At 39.8% G+C, this 22866-nt stretch overlaps 1 protein-coding gene across 5 annotated transcripts in view; it reads right to left on the reverse strand.

The window, feature by feature from the left end:
• NEDD4 (NEDD4 E3 ubiquitin protein ligase) overlaps positions 1 to 22866 on the reverse strand; it is a 165080-nt gene that overhangs the window by 95220 nt on the left and 46994 nt on the right. For all 5 annotated transcript variants that reach the window (XM_009429174.5, XM_063794974.1, XM_024349217.3 and 2 more), the window contains one exon: positions 2630 to 2683. In XM_009429174.5, the coding sequence (XP_009427449.3) occupies positions 2630 to 2683 (54 nt within the window). The remainder of the gene's footprint in view (positions 1 to 2629; positions 2684 to 22866) is intronic.

Below are 22866 nucleotides of genomic sequence, written 5' to 3' on the forward strand. Positions count from 1 at the left end.
ATCTGTATCAGTGGCAACAGGAAAAATAACAGTAATACCATGATCTAGCAATTCAACTCTAAAACATATCTCTTAGAGATAGACTCAGACACGTACATAGGGAGACATAAAAATGTTTATCAATTTGTAAGAGCAAAATACTGGAAATAACACTAATATCTATTAAGGAGGTTAAATACATAAATTATAGCATTATGATTTTTCAGAATATAGAAAATTATGCATCATTGAAATGTGTAATCACAGATCTCACAAATATAATGTTAAGCAAAAAAGCATATCAGAGGAATGTCTATAGAGATATACTATTTTTACAAATTAAAAAATATGCAAAATAAACAATGTGGGTTTTTGTTTTTTGGAGACAGAGTTTCGCTCTTGTCACCTAGGCTGAAGTGCAATGGTGTTATCTTGGCTCACTGCAACCTCCACCTCCTGGGTTCGGGCAAGTCTCCCAACTCAGCCTCCCAAGTAGCTGGGACTACAGGTGCCCACCATCACGCCTAACTAATTTTTGTATTTTTATTACAGACAGAGTTTCACCATGTTGGCCAGCCTGGTCTTGAACTCCTGACCTCAGGTGATCCACCTAACTCGGCCTCCCAAAATGCTGGGATTACAGGCATAAGCAACCATGCCCGGCCAACAATGTGTTTTTTGGGGATATATATACATGTGATAAAAGTATTTTAAAAAGCAAAGAATGATAAAAACAAAATTGAGGACAGTGGCTACTACTTGTGGAGGAAGAAAAGAAGATGCTACTAAGGAGGGATCTAGGGAGGGTTTCAAAGATTTTGGTAATGTTCTAGTTCTTAAGCTGAGTAACGTGTATACATATTTGTCTTATTATTTAAAATATTTATATTATGTGGGCTTTTTTGTATGTATATTTCATGAGTTAAAAACAAAACACACACAAAAACTCCACCAATACAAAGTTTAATTTGTTTCCCTCTAGAAGGGACCAGCCTGGCCAACATGGTGAAACCCCGTCTCTACTAAAAATACAAAAATAAGCTGGGCAAGGAGGCGGGTGCCTGTAATCCCAGCTACTTGGAAGGCTGAGGCAGGAGAATAGCTTGAACCTGGGAGGCAGAGGTTGCAGTGAGCTGAGACTGCACCACTGCACTCCAGCCTAGGCAACAGAGTGAGATTCTGTCAAAAAATAATAATAAAAAATAAAGGAAAACAGGTCTATAGATTCAGAGGGGAAAAAAAGGAAAACATTTTATATTCTTTTAAAAAAGCAAAAACACAGACAGAAAACAAATAGCTCTGTAACTAACCATATCTGATAATCAAATCAGCAACATCTGTCACTTAGCCTTAAAAATTAGATGGCCAGGCTGGGCATGGCAGCTCATGCCTGTAATCCCAGCACTTTGGGAGTCAGAGGCAGGCGGATCACGAGATCAGGAGATCAGGACCATCCTGGCCAACATGGTGAAACCCCATCTCTACTAAAATTCACAAAAATTAGCCAGGTGTGGTGGTGAGCGCCTGTGGTCCCAGCTACTAGGGAGGCTGAGGCAGGGGAACTGCATGAACCCTGGAGGCGGAGGTTGCAGTGAGTTGAGACTGAGCCACTGTGCTCCCACCTGGCAACAAAGCGAGACTCCATCTCAAAAAAAAAAAAAAAATATATATATATATATAGCAAGTCAGTGATAGTCTTCTTTGGCAGCAATAATGTACTTTTGCTTAGTATGATGTTTATTAAAGATTTCATTGGCAATATCTTTAGTTGCCAGTATAATTACCATTTCTTGAGGGCAAAAAAAACATGAATGTAGTTTAACACTAAAAACAGACTTTTTTTTTGAAAAAAGCTGGTTTCTCTGTTAGCTAAAAAATGAACAAAACTGTTTAATTTTTCTGGTGCTTGTAACTGATAAGCTTTGCACACATAACACTGTTTCTATACTTACCTGTTCAAATCTTACAGGTTTAAAATATAGATGTAAGATGCTAAGATGAGGGTTTGAGATTGGATCCTCAGAGACAAAATTAGGAAAAGGATAGGACTTTAAGAGAGTCTTTAGGAATTCAGAAATCAGAACAATCATTTTATAAAAAGAACATCAGGTTTAACTTTGCTTTTTACTTCTGTAAGAGCTGGCCATCTTTGAGAAGACTTTATTTGCTCATTCCTTATCAGTGTAAAAAGGACAGATTTCCTCTGTAGAAGAGTGGGGATGAGAGAGTGGATAGGATGTCCATTGGATACAGGTAACCCTAAGAAAGGCCACTGTAGTGAGGAGGCGCAACTGAAGGATACCCTGGGAAGATTCCCAGAGCCATGGAGTAGGAACCAGGGGTCGTGGGCGAGTGAGAGGGAAGACAGGACAAAGAGGTTGGTTTTCTGTCCTCTCCTGTCACAAGAGGTCTTGAGTAAGACCTTATAATATGTTGGCAATCAGAAGAGGTGCTTGGGAGGAGAATGGAAAGGGAGCAAGTAGGACCAGGAGGAAGAAAACAAATTCTATCTCCCTCACCATTTTGCCCAGAGTCTCCATAACCACCCCCAAGCCATCTCTCAAATCCCAGTCTGCTTACCCACTTCCCCTGGCTGCTCTACTGAAATGTACCCTTACTTCATATTTCATATAAGCACAATATAACTTACCAATCGGTTTTCGTCAAACACTTCAAAAAGAAGCCGGTGCTGCTGAGGATGAACCTAAGAAAAACACAATCTTTATTTAAAAACAAGTAAACATCAACCCACAGATACTCAGAAATAAATGCTTAAAGATGCTGCCATTTGGTCGGGCGTGGTGGCTCATGCCTGTAATCCCAGCACTTTGGGAGGCCGAGGTGGGTGGATCGCCTGATGTCAGGAGTTCAAGACCAGCCTGGCCAACATGGTGAAACCCCGTCTCTACTAAAAATACAAAAATGAGCCAGGTATGGTGGCATGTGCCTGTAGTCCCAGCTACTTGGGATGCTGAGGCAGGAAAATCGCTTCAACCTGGGAGGTGGTGATTGCAGTGAGCCAAGACTGTGCCATTGCACTCCAGCCTGGGCGACATAGAGAGACTCCATCTCAAGAAAAACAAAACAAACAAAAAGAAGTTGCCATTTTCTAATTCCGATTATTTGGAATGCATTTTAAAATTACATGAAATAAGAGCAGACTAGTCATGTGTCACTCATTTTCTAGTAGTTTCACAACAACAACAAAGTGAATCTGGTTGTTTATTTTTCAGATTTTTCTAACAGAACGAAAGGAAGTAAAAGAAAATTTCAAAAGATTACTTAAATGTTTGCAAACGCTTATGAATACAGATTAGATTTTGATATCTTATGATCAGTTTTATTTACTTGCTTTTTATTAATCAGTTTAGAGCCACCCAAAGTGGACATTTTTCAGAAACTAGTGTTGTGAATCCTTTTATTATTGACTTAATAAAATTACATGTTGCTTTTACTATATAAAGTACATAGCAGTCAAAAGTATACACTGCGTTCTCACTTAAGGTTTAAGCTTTGTAGCACATGAATAAAAATTACAAGCAATATTTTGTTTTTCAAAGCCAATGCTTTCATTCTTGTGGGAATGTTTCGATATCAAAATTAAAATCGCCTACTATATATATTATATTGAACACTGTGATATCTTAAAACATTGGTGTACATGTCAAAACTATTGATAGAAAAAAGTCCTATGCTTGTGACAAAGATATCTAGATACCTAACTCAGTGTCTACTTTTCCCTCTGAGAACATAATCCTAGTTTTACCTACAGCCACGTTCCCAGGCTCATCACACTGCACACCTCTTGAGGAAACCATTAATTTTTGAAAACTGAAGTACAACACATATTCAATGAAGTATAAAGTATACTAATGTTGGGATGAGGAAGAAAAAAGTATACTAATCTTAACTATATAGCTTGATAACTTTTTACATATACATACTGTATCATACAGTATGTATATGTAAAAATACATATACATATGTATCATATACATATACAGTATGTAAAATATATACATATACGTATGTAAAAATACATATACATACTGTACATGTATATGATACATATGTATATGTATCAAACCCAGATAAAGATATTGAATACTCTGTTCTATTCTATATATTGTTTTTTTGTGAATGGTGTCCTATGGAATTGTTTAACATGGAGACCCTGAATATGTCTATCTAGAAATGTATCCCTTGTACCTACGGGCAACCAATGAAGCCAACCTAGTGCCAGTCACTCCTCAGGAGAGCTTTTCAGAGGTGGCTGACTCAGCTGGGAGAGATGTCCCTTTTGCCCCTTGCATTTATCTTTCCTGTCTGAAATGTGGTTAGGATAGCTGGCACTCCTGCAGCCATGTTGTGACCATGGAGTAACTGAGGATAGACATGCCAAACATAAGGCTAGACAACATGGGGATGGAAAAATAGTGTTAAGACGGCCGGATGTGCTGGTTCACACCTGTCATCCCAGCACTCCTAGGCTGAGGCGGGAGGATCACTTGAGCCCAGGAGTTGGAGACCAGGCCTGGGCATCATAGGGAGACCATCTCTACAAAAATAACAAAAATTAGCTGGGCATCATGGCACACGCCTATAGTCCCAGCTACTCAGGAGGCTGAGGCACGAGAATCGTTTGAACCTGGGAGGCGGAGGTTGCAGTGAGCCGAGATCGTGCCACGGCACTCCGGCCTAGATAACAGAGTGCAAACCTGTCCCCTATCCTCCACCACACCCCCCCAAAAAAGAGTGGGCATAGTGGCTCACGCCTGTAATCCCAGCACTTAAGGAGGTCAAGGAAGGCAGATCACTTGAGTTCAGGAGTCTGAAACCAGCCTGGCCAACAGGGTGAAACCCTGTCTCTACTAAAAATACAAAAGTTAGCTGGGTGTGGCGGCAGGCACCTGTAACCCCAGCTAGTTGGGAGGCTGAGGCAGGAGAATCGCTTGAACCTGGGGGACAGAGGTTGCAGTGAACCAAGATCGTGCTGCTGCACTGTCCAGCCTGGGCAACAGAGTGAGACTACGTCTCCAAAAAAAAAAAAAAAAAAAAAAAAAGAAAGAAAAAGAAAAACAGTGTAAGATGATTTTTTTTCAAAGAAGATGTAGAAGAACTTTTGAGGAGATGTAACTGAGCTAAGACTTGAAAGTTGGGAAGAATTTAAATGAGAAGGTATAGAGAACATGCACAGCAAGGTCACATGAGAAAAGAAGGCACGGGGGCAGAATGAGCGTGCTCTAAGGAAATGAGACAGAGAAAGACGACAAGATTCTTTTTTTTTTTGAGATAGAGTCTCACTCTGTCACCCAGGCTGGAATGCAGTGGTGCGATCACAGCTCAGTGCAACCAGGCTCAAGCAATCCTCCCACCTCAGCCTCCTGAGGGTCTACAGGCATGCACTACCATGCTCGGCTAATTTTTAAAAAATTTTTGCAGAGACAAGGTCTCACTGTGTTGCCTAGGTTGATCTTGAACTCCTGGGCTCAAGTGTTCCTCCCGTCATGGCCTCACAAGAATATTTTTGCATCAGACACTGGCAAGAAAAGTTTGGTTAGTTAGGGTAGAGCCAGGATGGGGACACTGACATCCAGAAGAAGAGTTAAGACTTGATTGGTAGGGGGACCAAAGCAGTTTTAAAAGGAGAAATGACATAATTTAGGTCACATCTGAAGATTATTTTGTCAGTGGTGCACAAAATGAACTGGACTGGAGACAGACCCTGGTGTCTACAGGAGCTGGAGCCCTAGTAACTCAGGCAGGGAGTCAGCAGAGCTTTGCTTAGGATGGCCCCAGTTGGAGTAGGGAGGGAGACAGGGCTATAGAAACCATTTTGAGGAAAAACCTCCAAAGTATCAATGTCTATCAAAATATCTAGCAGACACTGCAGATGTTTAATGAATATTGCTAAGAAACTAATCTGCTGTCCTGGTTCAGACTGTAATTAATAGCTTATAACAGGATTCACTACCTCAATTATCTTTTTTTTTCCCTTCTCACTCTGTCACCCTGGCTGGAGTACAGTGGTGCAATCCCAACTCACTGCAACCTCCGTCTCCTGGGTTCAAGCGATTCTCCTGCCTTGACCTCCCAAGTAGCTGGGACTACAGGGGCGTGCCACCAGGCCTGGCTAATTTTTGTATTTTTTTAGTAGAGACAGGGTTTCACCATGTTGGCCAGGCTGGTCTCGAACCCCTGACCTCAGGTGATCCACCCACCTCGGCCTCCCAAAGTGCTGGGATTACAGGCGTGAGCCATCATGCCTGGCCTATCTTATCTTTTTAATCTCTCTTTCGTACTGTAATTGGAGTGACTTACCTAGAAGACATTTAAGCCATCTTTACACCCTACTTAAAAGTTGTCCCCAATGGTCTAAATAACAAAATCCAAAAGCCTGAGTATGGAATGATCCTTCATGATCTGAGTCCAATTTCCCTTTCTGGCCTTGTGTCCTACAAATGTCCCCCTGCCCAACCAAATATGCATCTACCCTATACTGTAATCACAATGGAAACTCACTACTAATTGCTTCTTGCATTTTCTGATTTGTACTTCTGAGCATGTTAAGGTCTATCCACTTGCAACACCTTCTCCACTCTACATGTCTACACTGTACTCATCATTCAAGCCCAGCTCAAATGCCAACCTCTCCCTAGAGCCTGACCTCCCCATTCACTACTACTCCTCTATTTTGAAAGTAGTTGATCAGATTTACTACATTTTGTCCTTTTATTAAAGTTAATTTGGCATATGTGTGATATCTCCCTACTGAGTTATAAACATCACAAATGACTTATTCATGTTGCTTTTTGTATTTCAGAAGCATATAATAAATGCAAAAATATAGTTTAAAATGTGTAGTGAGAATACTAATTAAAAATTAAAAATACTAATTAAAACATGAACATAAACAGCTATCTTCTCTCTTGGGAGAGTCTATTTAAATCATAGGTAATAGTTTGTAAAAGATATAAAACCATTACAGCAAAGAAGATGAGAGGGCCATCAGCAGCTGAGCAATTTCAACAGTTACCTAGCACACAGATGAAGCAGGGATGGAAGTGATGATGGAGGGCAGAGGAAGCTGAAAACCACCGAAAGAACAGAGTGTCAAAGCAACAGGGGCAACTGCCCTAATGACAGAATGTCTCAAATACCACCTTAGCCTCCAGATGGTACATGTACACACATGCACAAGCACGCACGCACACACACCCTCTTATTAGAGATTTTCTCTTTATGTCTGATTTCAGGAGGAGATTTAATGAAAATATAAGCATCAGACTTTTTTCCTTTTTTAAAAAAATTTATTTTAGTTTTGGGAGTACATGTACAAGTTGGTTCTATAGATAAACTGTGTGGTATGGGTTTTTTTTGTACATATTATTTCATCCCAGGTAATAAGCATAGTACCCAACAGGCAGCTTTTCTATCCTCACCCTCCTCCTCTCCTCTACCCTCAAGCAGGCCACGGTGTCTATTGTTCCCGTCTTTGTATCCATGTGTACTCACGTTTAACTTCCACTTATAAGTGAGAACATGTGGTGGTTGGTTTTCTGTTCCTGTAAGCATCAGTTTTAATATATAAAATATAAATGGTAACTAAAAATGTAACATATAATTGTTAAATGTTTATGCATTTTACCTAGAGAAACAACAGATGATTTTTCTATTTTATCACTGTTAAGTATGATAGATTACCAGAGATCACGAACGTAGAAATTAGAAAAACTGTCCTCAAAGAGGACAAAGAGAAAAAGAGATAATTTAGGAAACAAAAGAAAAGAGTTTTAAAAACTATAAGGAGTATCCTTAGAAACATTTAGGAATGTCTTGCATCCATAAAACAAAAACAAGATACTAAAAAAGGGAACTGGAAAACAAAAAAGAAGTGCTGGAATGAAAAACGACTGTTGAATTAAAATAGAAGTGCTTTAAGAAAAATTTGTGGAAATCTCCCCAAAGGTAAAATAAAAAACTAAGTTGAAGGGAAATGAGTGAAAATAAAAAAGAGGATTTTCTGAACAGAGTCAGTGAAAGAATTAACCCCTAATGCCCTAAAAAAAGAGGCTGGGCAAATTATGGCTTGTGTGCTAAATCCAGCTAGCCATCTACTTTTTAATTTAATGGCTCACAAGATAAGAATATTTTTTATATTTTTAAATGGTTACATTTCAGATAGGTATATAAATACCTACACCATAGCCTTGATTTTGCCTCCCAACCTACAACACCGAAAATATTTACTATCTGTCCCTTTAAGAAAAAGTTCACTGACCCTCGTCCTAGACAATCACTGTATGTTATCTATTAATTTCTCTCATGTATCTAGAATGGTACTGGTTAAGACTAGCCTTGGAAGATGTGAGAAAAAAGTTAGTCAAACCATTTTCTGAGTCTGTGGTTCACATGAGGAATTCTGATTGAGAAGAACAGAAAATCACTCTAGGTGACCTTCCATTCAACTAGTTGGAATCCCCAAATGATAATACAAACAGAGGGAAGAAAATTATTAAAGAAATTATTCACACAATTTCCAGAGTTGAAGAGAAACAGTATTCATTAGACTGAAATGCTTACTGATATGGTTTGACTGTGTCCCTACCCAAATTTCACCTGAATTGTAATAATCCAAATGTGTCAACGGCAGGGCCAGGTGGAGATAATTGAATCATGGGGGTAGTTTCCCCCATACTGTTCTCCTGGTAATGAATAAGTCTCAGGAGATCTGATGGTTTTAAAAATGGGAGTTTCCCTGCACACACTCTCTTGCCTGCTACCATGTATGATATGCCTTTGCTTCTCCTTTGCCTTCCGCCATGATTGTGAGGCCTCCCCAGCCATGTGGAACTGTGAGTCCATTAAACCTCTTTCCTTTATAAATTATCCAGTCTTGGGTACGTCTTTACTAGCAGCATCAGAATGGACTAATTCACTTACCAAAGGCCAAACACAATGGATTTTAAAAACTGTACATACAAGGCATATCACTGTGAAATTTTAAAACACTGGCGTAAAGATAATTATTAAATTTTTCAGAGAAAGAGAAGCAAAGAGGGAGAAAAAAGGAACAGGTATATCTTTCAACAGGAATACAAAATACAATTGTAAAAGATGATAAAGCAATGTCTTCAAATTTATGTTCACCCAAGAATCCTATGAACAGCCAAACATGAGTTGGCTATTTATTCATCTATCACAGTTGGAAATCAACTTGGAACATGCATGCATGAGCTTTTTAATAATATGGGAAATATGATCAGAGTAACAAACAGAAACAGTTAAAAAGTGGGTAGCAGGAATAGGAGGGAGGACAGAACACCAGAATTTGTTGTTTTTCATTATAAGCCCTTTTATACTATCTCATTTTAAAACTATGTGCAAATTCTTTCACAAGATTTTTTAAATTTATTGAAGATAGAAGTAAAACTATGCTCACGAAAAATAGAGTTTATAAGATGATATTTTAAGGAAAGGCAAAAGCAGAAAAAAAATAAAAATATCAGTGACAGACATTGAAAAAAAGGATAACTATGTTAGTCTATAAATGCATAAAACAACAGAGGAAAAAAGTTGCCAAAAAATATCCAGTTTTCCAAAAAGAACAAAGGTGTTGGTAAGTATATGATTCTATTGTGTTCATAAAGAAACTGAAGCAATATTCTTGAAAATTCTGCCAGTGGTTGTGGGAACAAACAATACAGATACATCTTTAAAATAGCTTTACTAGCTATAATTCACATAGCATACACTCATCCCTTTGAAGTATACAATTCAATGGTTTTTAATATATTCAGAGAATGTGCAACCATCACCACAATTTTAGAACATTTTTACCATTACAAAATGAAACCTTATGTCTTTTAACAGATACTCCCCATTTTCCCTCAACCTTCCCAGGAAACCACTAATCTACTTTCTGTCTCCATAGATTTGCCTATTCTGAACATTTCATGTAAGTGGAATCATACAATATATGGTCTTTTGTAATTGGCTTCTGATATGGTTTGACTGTGTCCCCACCCAAATCTCATCTTGAATTGTAGTTCACATAATCCCTTTGTGTAGTGGGAGGGACCTGGTGGGAGGTAATTGAATCATGGGGGCGGTTACCTGCATGCTGTTTTCGTGATAGTGAGTGAGTTGTAATAAGATCTGATGGCTTTACCTGCATTGCCAAGACAATCCTAAGCCAAAAGAACAAAGCTGGAGGCATCATGCTACCTGACTTCAAACTATACTACAAGGATACAGTAACCAAAACAGCATGGTACTGGTACCAAAACAGAGATATAGACCAATGGAACAGAATAGAGCCCTCGGAAATAATACCACACATCTACAACCATGTGATCTTTGACAAACCTGACAAAAACAAGAAACGGGGAAAGGATTCCCTATTTAATAAATGGTGCTGGGAAAACTGGCTAGCCATAGGTAGAAAGCTGAAACTGGATCCCTTCCTTACACCTTATACGAAAATTAATTCAAGATGGATTAAAGACTTAAATGTTAGACCTAAAACCATAAAAACCCTAGAAGAAAACCTAGGCAATACCATTCAGGACATAGGCATGGGCAAGGACTTCATGACTAAAACACCAAAAGCAATGGCAACAAAAGCCAAAATTGACAAATGGGAGCTAATTAAACTAAAGAGCTTCTGTACAGCAAAAGAAACTACCATCAGAGTGAACAGGCAACCTACAGAATGGGAGAAAATTTTTACAATCTACCCATCTGACAAAGGGCTAATATCCAAAATCTACAAAGAACTTAAACAAATGTACAAGAAAAAAAAATCAAACAACTCCATCAAAAAGTGGGCAAAGGATATGCACAGACACTTCTCAAAAGAAGACATATGCAGCCAAAAGACACATGAAAAAATGCTCATCATCACTGGCCATCAGAGAGTTTGCATAAATGCAAATCAAAACCACAATGAGATACCATCTCACACCAGTTAGAATGGCAATCATTAAAAAGTCAAGAAACAACAGGTGCTGAAGAGGATATGGAGAAATAGGAATACTTTTACACTGTTGGTGGGACTGTAAACTAGTTCAACCATTGTGGAAGACAGTGTGGCGATTCCTCAAGGATCTAGAACTAGAAATATCATTTGACCCAGCCATCCCATTACTGGCTATATGCCCAAAGGATTATAAATCATGCTGCTATAAAGACACATGCACACGTATGTTTATTGCAGCACTATTCACAATAGCAAAGACTTGGAACCAACCCAAATGTCCATCAATGATAGACTGGATTAAGAAAATGTGGCAGATATACACCATGGAATACTACACATCCATAAAAAAGGATGAGTTAATGGCCTTGTAGGGCCATGGATGAAGCTAGAAACCATCATTCTGAGCAAACTATCACAGGGACAGAAAACCAAACACCGCATGTTCTCACTCACAGGTGGGAATTGAATAATAAGAACACTTGGACACGGGAAGGGGAACATCACACACTGGGGCCTGTCGTGGGGTGGGGGGAGGGGGAAGGGGGAGGGATAGCATTAGGAGATGTACCTAATGTAAATGACGAGTTAATGGGTGCAGCACACCAACATGGCACATGTATACATATGTAACAAACCTGCACGTTGTGTACATGTACCCTAGAACTTAAAGTATAAAAAAAAAAATCTGATGGCTTTATAAGGGGTTTTCCACCTTTTTCTTGACACTTCTACTTGCTGCTGCCATGTGAAGAGGGATGTGTTTGCTTCCCCTTCTACCATGATTGTAAGTTTTCTGAGGCCTTCTCAGCCATGCTAAACTGTGAGTCAATTAAAACTTTTTCCTTTATAAATTACACAGTCTTGGCTGGAGGCAGTGGTTCACACCTGTAATCCCAGCACTTTGGTAGGCCGAGGCAGGCAGATCACCTGAGGTCAGGAGTTCGAGACCATTCTGGCCAACAGGGTGAAACCTCGTCTCTACTAAAAACACAAAATTAGCTGGGTGTGGTGGCACACGCCTGTAATCCCAGCTACTTGGGAGGCTGAGACAGGAGGACAGCTTGAACCCAGGAGGCGGAGGTTGCAGTGAGCCGAAATTGCGCCACTGCACTCCAGCCTGGGCAACAAGAGTGAAACTCTGTCTCAAAATAATAATAATAATGATAATTTAAAAAAATTACCCAGTCTAAGGCATATCTTATGAGCAGTGTGAGAATGGGCTAATACAGCTTCTTTCACTTAGTATAATGATTTCAAGGTTCATCCAAGTTGTAACTTGTATCAATACTTCATTCCTTTTTATTGATGAATGATATTTCATTATATGTGTATATCTCATTTTGTTATCAGTTGATGGACATTTGTGCTGTTTCTAATTTTTGACTATTATGAATAATGCTGCTACGAACATTGGTGCGCAAGTTTTCTGTGCATATATTTTAAGAACACTGTAAAAGTGTAAAAAGTTAAGTGAATTAGACAAGTATTTTCATAAGCATAAAACAATATATGAATAGAAAGTATTCCGGCATTTTAATTTAAATGTTTTATGTCTTTCCACTTTATTTCTTTATGCAAATAGTTTAATCAATAAATATAAAAATAAACTGTAGATATATGGCCACGGAGAAAAAACCCAAACAGTAAAAAAGGATATATAGTAAATTATAAATCTCTGTCTTACCTTTGTCCCACCCCCAGAGCAAATACAGTAAACAGTTTCTTAGGTCCTTCCAGAATTATTTTCTAAAAATACCAGTATATAAGAAATTTTATTATTATTAAAATTTTATTTTATTAAAATTTTTTCTGGTTTTACACAAATAATATATTCCTATATACAATGTTCTGCTTTTTTTTTTTTTTGAAATGGAGTCTCACTCTATTGCCCAGGCTGGAGTGCAGTGGCACAATATCGGCTCACTGCAACCTCTGTCTCCCAGACTCAAGTGGTTCTCCTGCCTCAGCCTCCCAAGTAGCTGTAATTAGAGGCACCCACCACCATGCCTGGCTAATTTTGCATTTTTAGTAGAGATGGGGTTTCACCATGTTGGCCAGACTGGTTTTGAACTCCTGGCCTCAGGTGATCCACCCTCCTCGGCCTCCCAAAGTAGTGGGATTACAGGCATAAGCCACCATGTCTGGCCTTGTTCTGCATTTTTCTTGCTTCATTTAATATAATCTGAAATGAATTATCTATAACAACATATAAACCTGCCTCTTTTTAAACAGTAGATTAGGATTTCGTTGTATGAATGTATCATAATTTACTTACTGCTCCACTGATGGGGTGTCCTGCCTTCTTCCTAGCTAAAAGAATTATAATTTTATTCAAATATTGGGTGACTATGTATGTCAGGGATAGACAGCAACTCCTCTCTCCCAGGGGCTGAATTTTGATTCCTCTAAGCCTTAGGGTAACACCATTTTCCTCACCAACAATGGGGTAGAAAATATGCACATTACACAATTCTGGCCCAAGAGAAAAAGATCCAAAGTCTTCTGGAGGGTCTTCTGGAAAAAGGTTTTTTACTTTTTTAAAGGGATACTCAGCAAAGGCTGGGGGCGGTGGCTCACGCCTGTAATCCTAGCACTTTGGGAGGCTGAGGCAGACGGATCATGAGGTCAGGAGATCGAGACCATCCTGGCTAACACAGTGAAACCCTGTCTCTACTAAAACTACAAAAAATTAGCCAAGTGTGGTGGCATGCACCTGTAGTCCCAGCTACTCGGGAGGCTGAGGCAGGAGACTCGTTTGAATCCGGGAGGCAGAGGTTGCAGTGAGTTGAGATCGTGCCACTACACTCCAGCCTGGCGACAGAGTGAGACTCTGTTTCAAAAAAAAAAAAAAAAGAAAAAAGATACTCAGCAAAAAGCTCTCCCTTTTCAGCCTCTGGACATCATCATGTCTTTGGAACTGCTATAAGTATCTGTGATCACAGAGAGATAGCCAAGAGAATCCCAGAGAAGCTGGGTCAAGCATGACTTCTTTCACCTGCTGCAATGACCAACCTTCTTCTATGCTTCCTATGATTAAAGCTAATCAGTGTGCTTATTGTGAAGGCAGTTTTCATTGCTACTTCAAGTCTATAACTTGAAGCTAAAAGCATCCTAAATGATACACTTTGTCAGAGGGGTCCCTCCTAAACCTCCTAGACTAAGTGATCCCCCAACCCTGTATTTACTCTCCGGTACCATTGTTTTCCCTTCCATAAAGCTCAGCACACTGGTAATAATTTTGAGTTACCTGTTCACACTGGTCCATACTAGACAGTAAGTTTCATTGAGGGTAGGTACTGTGGCCATCTCATTAACAATCATAGCAAAGGGCCTGAGAAATAGGTATAGAAAAAATCACGCCAAATTTGTGTGCGTATGTAGATAAGTTTTTTCCCCCTATCCATAAAAATACAAAAGAAAAAAAAACCAAATAGGAAATCCCAGAAAAGCATATTATCAGTGGTGGTTTATCGAGATGAAATTATGGCTGATTTTCATTTCTCTTTATTAAAAAAACTATCTTGCATAAGTTATATTACTTCTATAACATAATATAAACATACACTTGCATATATATACATTACATAAATCTAATATATTGAGTATGAATGCTAAAAATATACACAGAGCACCTGCAGAATGTAGGAAATGGGGTGAGGCTTTTTCAGATGCCCAAGCACAATTCTTATGCACAGAGTAAATAACATGTGCATTGCACCTAATGTGTTGCACTTTTTTCCCTCTAAGCATGTAAAGTGTAGATTTTAATTATAATTTGCTATTTCTTTTCTTTTTTTTTTTTTGAGACAGAGTTTCACTCTTGTCACCCAGGCTGGAGCACAATGGTGTGAACTCGGCTCACTGCAACCTCTGCCTCCCAGGTTCAAGTGATTCTCCTGCCTCACCCTCTTGAGTAGTTGGGATTACAGGCATGCGCCATGATGCCCAGCTGATTTTTGTATTTTCAGCAGAGATGAGGTTTCACCATATTGGCCGGGCTGGTCTTGAACTCCTGACCTCAGGCAATCCACCCTCCTCGGCCTCCCAAAGCACTGGGAAAACAGGCATGAGCCACCGTGCCTGGCCATAATTTGCTATTGAGCACTAACTTCAACTTGGAGTTTCCCATTTGTGTTGTCAATAACAGTTTTTCACAAAAACTTTTTTTGAACTTCATGTTTTCTCAAAGATATAAAACTGCCTTCAACTTCTGACCACAATTTCCATTTGGCCGAATGCCCAAGAACCAAGTTTTTGCTGTAATATGTTATCTCAACAGACATTTTTATGGCGAATACATTCAGTTCAAAACATTCTAGGCTATATAAAAATGATGATATAAATGACAAAGAGGAAAATAGAGGACCACACATAATAATGTCCTTTGCACAGAAGATATTTCACTGTATGTTTTCAGTTTTTTTCTAAGCATAATGAATTAGCATTGATCCACACAAATTTATCTAGTTATCCTTATAATAAAATAGCAGAATTTCTAATTGAAACAAATGTGTAGCCTGTGATCCCAAAAATGAAGTAAATATTTGGTAAATGTAACTAGCTAAAACATTTGGTAATAGGGAAGTTATAGAAAATAAAATAAAAAATAAGGAAATGGCAGTAGAGTCCTAATCCTGATTTGTCAATTACAAATAGCCTTCTTTCAAGACAAAAATAAATGGAAAGACATCCTGTGTTCATGGATTGGAAGAACTTAATATTGTTACAATGTCCATACTATCCAAAGTAATCTACCATTTCAATGCTACACTCACCAAAATCCCAATGGTACTTTTTAAAGAAATAGAACACATAATCCTAAAATTCATACAGAACTACAAAAGACCCTGCATCTTGAGAAAGAAGAACAAAGCTAGAGGCATAATAGTTCCTGATTTCCAAATATATCACAAAGCTACAGTAATTAAAACAGTATGACACAGGAATTAAGACAGACAGAGACCGATGAAATAGATAGCTCAAAAATAAACCCAAGAAATACAGTCCACTGATCTTTGACTCAGGTGCCAAGCATACACAAAGGGAAAAGGACAGTCTCTTCAACAAATGGTGGCCAGGCGCAGTGGCTCACACCTGTAATCCTAGCACTTTGGGAGGCTGAGGTGGGCAGATCATGAAGTCAAGAGATGGAGACCATCCTGGCCAACGTAGTGAAACCCTGTCTCTACTAAAAATACAAAAATTAGCTGGGCATGGTGGCGTGTGCCTGTAGTCCCAGCTACTCAGGAAGCTGAGGCAGGAAGGAGAATCATTTGAACCTGGGAGGTGGTGGTTGCGGTGAGCCAAGATCGTGCCACTGCATTCCAGCGAGACTCTGTCTGAAAACAAAACAAAACAAAAAACAAAACAAAAAAACAACAAATGGCTTGGGAAAACTGGATATCCATACGCAAAAGAAAGAAATTAACCCTTATCTTAAAACAAACACAAACATCAACTCAAAATGAATTAAAGACATAAACAAGACCCGACACTGTAAAACCCATAGAAGAAAACAGAGAAGAAGCTTCTTGACTTTGGTCTTGACAATGACAATGATTTTTTGGGTGACACCAAAAACAAAGGCAATAAAAGCAAAAATTGACAAGTGTGGCTACATTTAACTAAAAAGCTATATGACAAAAGAAACAATCAACAAAGTGAAAAGGCACCCTACAAAATGGGAAAAATATTTGCAGACCATGTATAAGATAAAGAGTTGATCTCCAAACTTCAAAATTACATACAAAAGGAACTCCCATAACCCAATAGTAAAAAAAAACAAGCATCAACAACAACAACAATAACAAAATAAAATAAACTCCCAGGCACAGTGGCTCATGCCTGTGATCTCAGCACTTCGGGAGGGCAAGGCAGGAGGATCACTTGAATCCAGGAGTCTGAGACCAGCCTGGGCAAAACAGTGTGTCACTACAAAAAATAAAATAAAATAAAAATGGTGGTGCATGATGGTGTGCACCTGTGTTTGCAGCTACTAGGGAGGCTGAGGTAGGGGGTCATTTCAGCCTAGAAGGTTGAGGCTGCAATAAGCCATGATTGTGCCACTGCACTCCAACCTGGGTAATAGAGTGAGACCGTGTCTCAAAAACAACAACAACAACAACAAACAAACAAACAAAAAAACCCACCACCAACAATAATATGGTTTGGCTCTGTTGCCCACCCAAATCTCATCTCGATCCGTAATCCCCACGTGTCAAGGGAGGGAACTGGTGGGAGGTGATTGGATCACGGGGGCAGTTTCCCCCATGCTGTTCTCATGACAGTGAGTTCGTTCTCTGGAGATCTGACAGTTTTACAAAGGGTTCCTCCCCCTTCACTTTCTCTTCTGTCTCCTACCATCTTGTGGAGAAGGTGCCTGCTTCCTGTTCATCTTCTGCCATGACTGAGGCCTCCCCAGCCATGTGGAACTGTGAGTCAGTTAAACCTCCTTTGTTTATAAATTACCCAGTCTCAGGTAGTATCTTTATCATAGTGTGAAAACGGACTAATACAAGCAACAAAGAATCTAATTTTAAAAATGAACCAAGGACTTCAACAGACATTTCTCCAAAGAAAACAAACAAATGGCCCACTCTTTATGTAAAAAGGTGCTCAAAAATCACTAATCATCAGGGAAATGCAAATCAAAACCACACCTGTTAGGATGACTATTACAAAAATTTTTAGATTTTTTTAGGTAACAAGTTTTGGTGAAGATGTGGAGAAACTGGAATCCCTGCACATGTTGGTAGCAATGTAAAATGCTCCAGCCTCTACAGAAAATAGTACAGCCTCTATAGAAAACAGTATAAAGGTTCCCCAAAAAATTAAAAAGTAGAACTACTGGATCATCCAGCAATCCCACTTCTAGGTATGTAGCCAGAGGAAATAAAATCACTGCAATTAAAGTTATCTGCCCTCCCATGTTCATTACAGCATTATTCACAGTAGCCAAGATATGGAAATAATCTAAATACCCATTGAAGGATACATTAAGAAAATGTGACATATACATACAATAGAATATTATTCAGCCTTCAAAAAGGAAACCCTGCCATTTCCAACAAAATGGATGAACCTTGAGGACACTACCCTAGGTGAAATAAGCTAGTCCCAGAAGAACAAATACTGACTATCTTACTCACAAAAAGTATCTAAAATAGTCAAATTCATAGAAGCAGAGAATAGAATGGTGGTTTAATACTATATTATACACCAAAACCTTTGTGAAGAGGGTACATATCAAGTGTTCTTACCACAAAAAAGGGGGTGATAGGAGGAAACTTTTGGAGGTGATGGATATGTTTATGACTTTGATTGTGGTGATGGTTTCACAACTGTATGCATATGTTTAAACCTATCAAACTGTATGAATTAAATATGTGCAGGCTTTTTCTATATGAACTATACCCCCAATAAATCAGTTAAAATTTTGTTTAAATGGCTTATTTTTCTCATTAACATCTCTAATTCCAAAGTAGTCCTTCCTCCCTCTCTCCCTCCTTCCTCCTTCCCTCCTCCCCCTTCTCTCTCTCTCTCTCTCTCTCTCTCTGTCTCTCTGCCTCTCTCTGTCTCTTTCTTTTGGGACTGTCTCACTATGTTGCCCACGGTATCCTCGAATTCCTTGGCTCAAAGTATTGTCTCCCATGTCAGCCTCCAAAGTAGCTGGGTCTATAGGTGTGTGCCACCATGCCTTGTGAAGAGGGTCGTTTTTTTTGGTAGAGATGGGGTCCCACTATGTTGCTCAGGATGACCTTAAACTTTTAGGGGGCCCACCCTGGCCTCTCAAAGTGCTGGTATTATAGGCATGAGCCACCATGCCAGGCCAAACATTCTTTCTAATAAAAGAATAAGATCATCAAAAAGAATGGCAATATTTTTAAATTATAAACACCTTAAATTTTTTAAAATAAAAAATAAATTATAACATTAATTCCTCTAACAGATAGCCATATTTTCTGTTTCTACTTATATTGGTTTTAGTATATTTTGGCTTATAAGAATTTATCCATTTAAACTGAGTTGTTAAAATTACAGGCATAAAATTAGTTACAATATTACCTTTTAAAAAGTATCTGTAGGTTCCCTCCTCTGATTCCTAATATTGGTCATCTGAGTACTCTCTCTGTCTCTCTCATATAAGGCCAGCTGTTGTATATCAATTTCATTAATTTTTTTGAAGATCCATCCTTGGTTTTATTTATTTTCTCTACTTTTTGTCCATTTTCTTGTCCATTGATTACCACTCTTATTTCCTTCCTTCTTTTTCTTTAAAGAACTTAAGGTGGAAGCTTAGATCATTGATTTTGAATATTTCTTCATTTATATACAAGTATTTAAAGGTATAAATTAATCTCTAAGCACTGAATTAGCTTCATCCCACATTTGGTATGTTATGCTTTAACAATCAATCAGTAAAAATGCTTGTTAATTTCCCTTTTATTTTCTTTTTTGATCCATGGCTTATTCAAAAGAAACTTGTTTAATTTCTAAACATTTGTGATATACATACGTGTGTTACTGAATTGTAACTTAAATCTGTTGTGATCAGAGAACATACCCTGGTAAATTTCTTTTTTTTTTTTTTTTTTTTTTTTTTGAGACAGAGTCTCACTCTGTCACCCAGGCTGGAGTCCAGCAGCACAATTTCAGCTCACCGCAACCTCCGCCTCCCAGGTTCAAGCGATTCTCGTGCCCAGTCTCCCAAGTAGCTGGTATTACAGGTGCGCACCATCACACCCAGCTAATTTTTGTATACTTTTTTTCTTTAGTAGAGGCGGGGTTTCATCATATTGGTCAGGCTTGTCTCAAATTCCTGACCTCAAGTGATCTGCCTGCATCGGCTTCCCAAAGTGCGAGGATTATACGCGTGAGCCATTGCGTCCAGCCAATCCTGTTGAATTTCAATCCTTTTAACTGTACTGAAACTCGGTTTGTGGCCCAATATGTGGTCTATCTCGGTAAATGTTCCATGGGCATATAAAAAGAATATACACTTGGGTATTAGCTGTAGTGTACTATACATGTCAAACAGGTTAACATGATTGGTAGTGTTGTTCAAATCATCTATATATTTACTAATTTTTTTTTTGTCTAGTTGTTATATCAGTTACTAGAAGTGGTAAAATCAACTATTGTGGATTTGTTTATTTATTTAGTTCTGTCAATTTTGACTTCGTAATTTTAAAGATTTATTACTAGGTCCATACACATTTCAGATTGTATGTCTTCTTGTTGAATTCACTCTTTATAATCATGAAATGCCCTCTTTATCTCTGGCAATACTGTCCTGAAGTCTAACTTGGCTAATGTTAATACAACCATTAACATATTTTTTCTGGTGTTTGTATGGTATCTCATATGGTTTGGAATTATGTCTCTGCCAAAATCTCATGTCAAATTGTAATCCCTAATGTTGGAGGAGGGGCCAGATGGGAGGTGACCGGATCACGGAGGCAGACTTCCCCCTTGCTGCTCTGGTGATAGTAAGCGACTTCTTATGAGATTTGGTTGCTTAAAAGTGTGTAGTACTTCCCCCTTCATTCTCCTCCTCCTTCTCTGGCCATGTTAGATGAGCCTGCTTCCCCTTCACCTTCTGTCATAATTGTTAAGTTTCCTGAGGCCCCCTCAGCCAGGCTTCCTGTACAGCCTGTGGAACTGTGAGTCAATTACACCCGTTTTCTTTATAAACTGCTCAGTCTCAGGGAGTTCTTTATAGCAATGCAAGAACAAACTAATACAGAAAATTGGTAATGGGAAGTCAGGCATTGCTATACAGATACCTGAAAATGTGGAAGCAAGTTTAGAAGTGGGTAATGGACAGAGGTTGAAACAGTTTGGAGAGATCAGAAGAAGAAAGGAGGATGATGGAAAGATAGAATTTCCTAGAGACTTGTTGAATGGTTGTGACCAAAATGCTGATAGTGATATGTACAGGAAAGTCCAGGCTGAGGTGGTCTCGAAGACAAGGAATCTTTTGGGAACTGAAATAAAGGTCCCTCTTGCTATGCTTCTACAAAGAGACTGGCAGCATTGTGCCCCTGCTCTAGAAATCTGTGGAACTTTGAACTTGAAAGAGATGATTTACGGTATCTGGCAGAAGAAATTTCTAAGCAGCAAAGTGTTCGAGAAGTGGCCTGGCTGCTTCTAACCATATGCTTATATGCATTCACAGAAATGATCTGAAACTGGAACTTATATTTAAAAGGAAAGCAGAGCATAAAAGTTGGGAATATGTGCAGCCTGATCATGTGGTAGAAAAGAAAGCCCCATTTTGTGGGGAGGAATTCAAGCCAGCTGCTGGAGCTGAATGTTCATAGCCAAGACAATGGGGAAGATGCCTTGAATGCATTTTAGAGATCTTTGTGGCAGCTCCTCCTATCACAGCCCCAGAGGACTAGAAGGGAAGAATGATTTCATAGACCAGGCCCAGGGCCCTGCTGCCCTACACAACCTTGGGACACTGCTCTCTGAGTCCCAGCCACTCCAGCTCCAGCTGTGGGTAAAAGGGCCCAGATATGTCGCAGGCCGCTGCTCTAGAAGGTTCAAACTGTAAGTCTTGGTGGCTTTCACATGGTTTTAAGCCTGCAGGTGTGCAGAGGGCAAGAGCTGAGGCTTAGGAGCTCTTCCTAGATTTCAGAGGATGTATGGAAATGTGTCGATATCCACAAAGAAGTCTGGATATCGCAGGGGCAGAGCCCTCATGGAGAACTTCTACTAGGGCAGTGTGGATGGGAAATGTGGGACTGGAGTCCCCACACAGGGTTCCCACTGGGACACTGCCTAGTGGAGCTGTGAGAAGCGGGCCACTATCGTCCAGACCCCAGAATGGGAGATTGACTAACCAATTGCACTGTTTGCCTGCAAAAGCCTCAGGCACTCAACACTAGCCTGTGAAAGCAGCTGAAGGGATTGTAACTTGCAGAGACACAGGGGTGGAGACACCCAAGGCCTTTCGGAACCCACCCCTTGCATCAGTGTGGCCTGGATGTGAGACACAGAGTCAAAGGAGATTATTTTGGAGCTTTAAGATGTAATGATTGGAAGATGGCCAAATAGGAACAGCTCCTGTCTGCAGCTCCCAGCGTGATTGACGCAGAAGACGGGTGATTTCTACATTTCCACCTGAGGTGCCTGGTTCATCTCATTTGGACTGGCTGGACAGTGGGTGCAGCCCACAGAGGGCAAGCCGAAGCAGGATGGGGCATTGCCTCACCTCGGAAGTGCAAGGGGTCAGGGGATTTCCCTTTCCTAGCCAAAAGAAGCTGTGACAAACTGTACCTGGAAAAACAGGACACTTCTGGCCAAATACTGTGCTTTTCCCATGGTCTTATCAACTGGCAGACCAGGAGATTCTCTCCCATGCCTGGATCGGCGGGTACCATGCCCACAGAGCCTTGCTCACTGCTAGCGCAGCAGTCTGAGATCCACCTGCCAGTCTGCAGACTGGTGGGGTAAGGGGCGTCCACCATTGCTGAAGCTTGAGTAGGTAAACAAAGCAGCCGGGAAGCTCAAACTAGACAGAGCCCACCTCAGCTCATCAAGGCCTACTGCCGATATAGACTCAACCTCTGTGAGCAGGGCATAGCTGAACAAAATGCAGCAGAAACTTCTGCAGACTTAAATGTCCCTATCTGACAGCTCTGAAGAGAGCAGTGGTTCTCCCAGCATGGCATTTGAGCTCTGATAACAAGAGACTGCCTCCTCAAGTGGGTCCCTGACCCCCGTGTAGCCTAACTGGGAGACACTTCCCAGTAGGGGCCAACAGACACCTCATACAGGCAGGTGCCCCTCTGGGACAAAGCTTCCAGAGGAAGGATGAGGCAGCAATATTTGCTGTTCTGCAATATTTGCTGTCCTGCAGCCTCCACTGGTGATACCCAAGCAAACAGGGTCTGGAGTGG

This window comes from Pan troglodytes, chromosome 16, assembly GCF_028858775.2.
Source record: "Pan troglodytes isolate AG18354 chromosome 16, NHGRI_mPanTro3-v2.0_pri, whole genome shotgun sequence".
Taxonomy (NCBI): Eukaryota; Metazoa; Chordata; class Mammalia; order Primates; family Hominidae; genus Pan; species Pan troglodytes.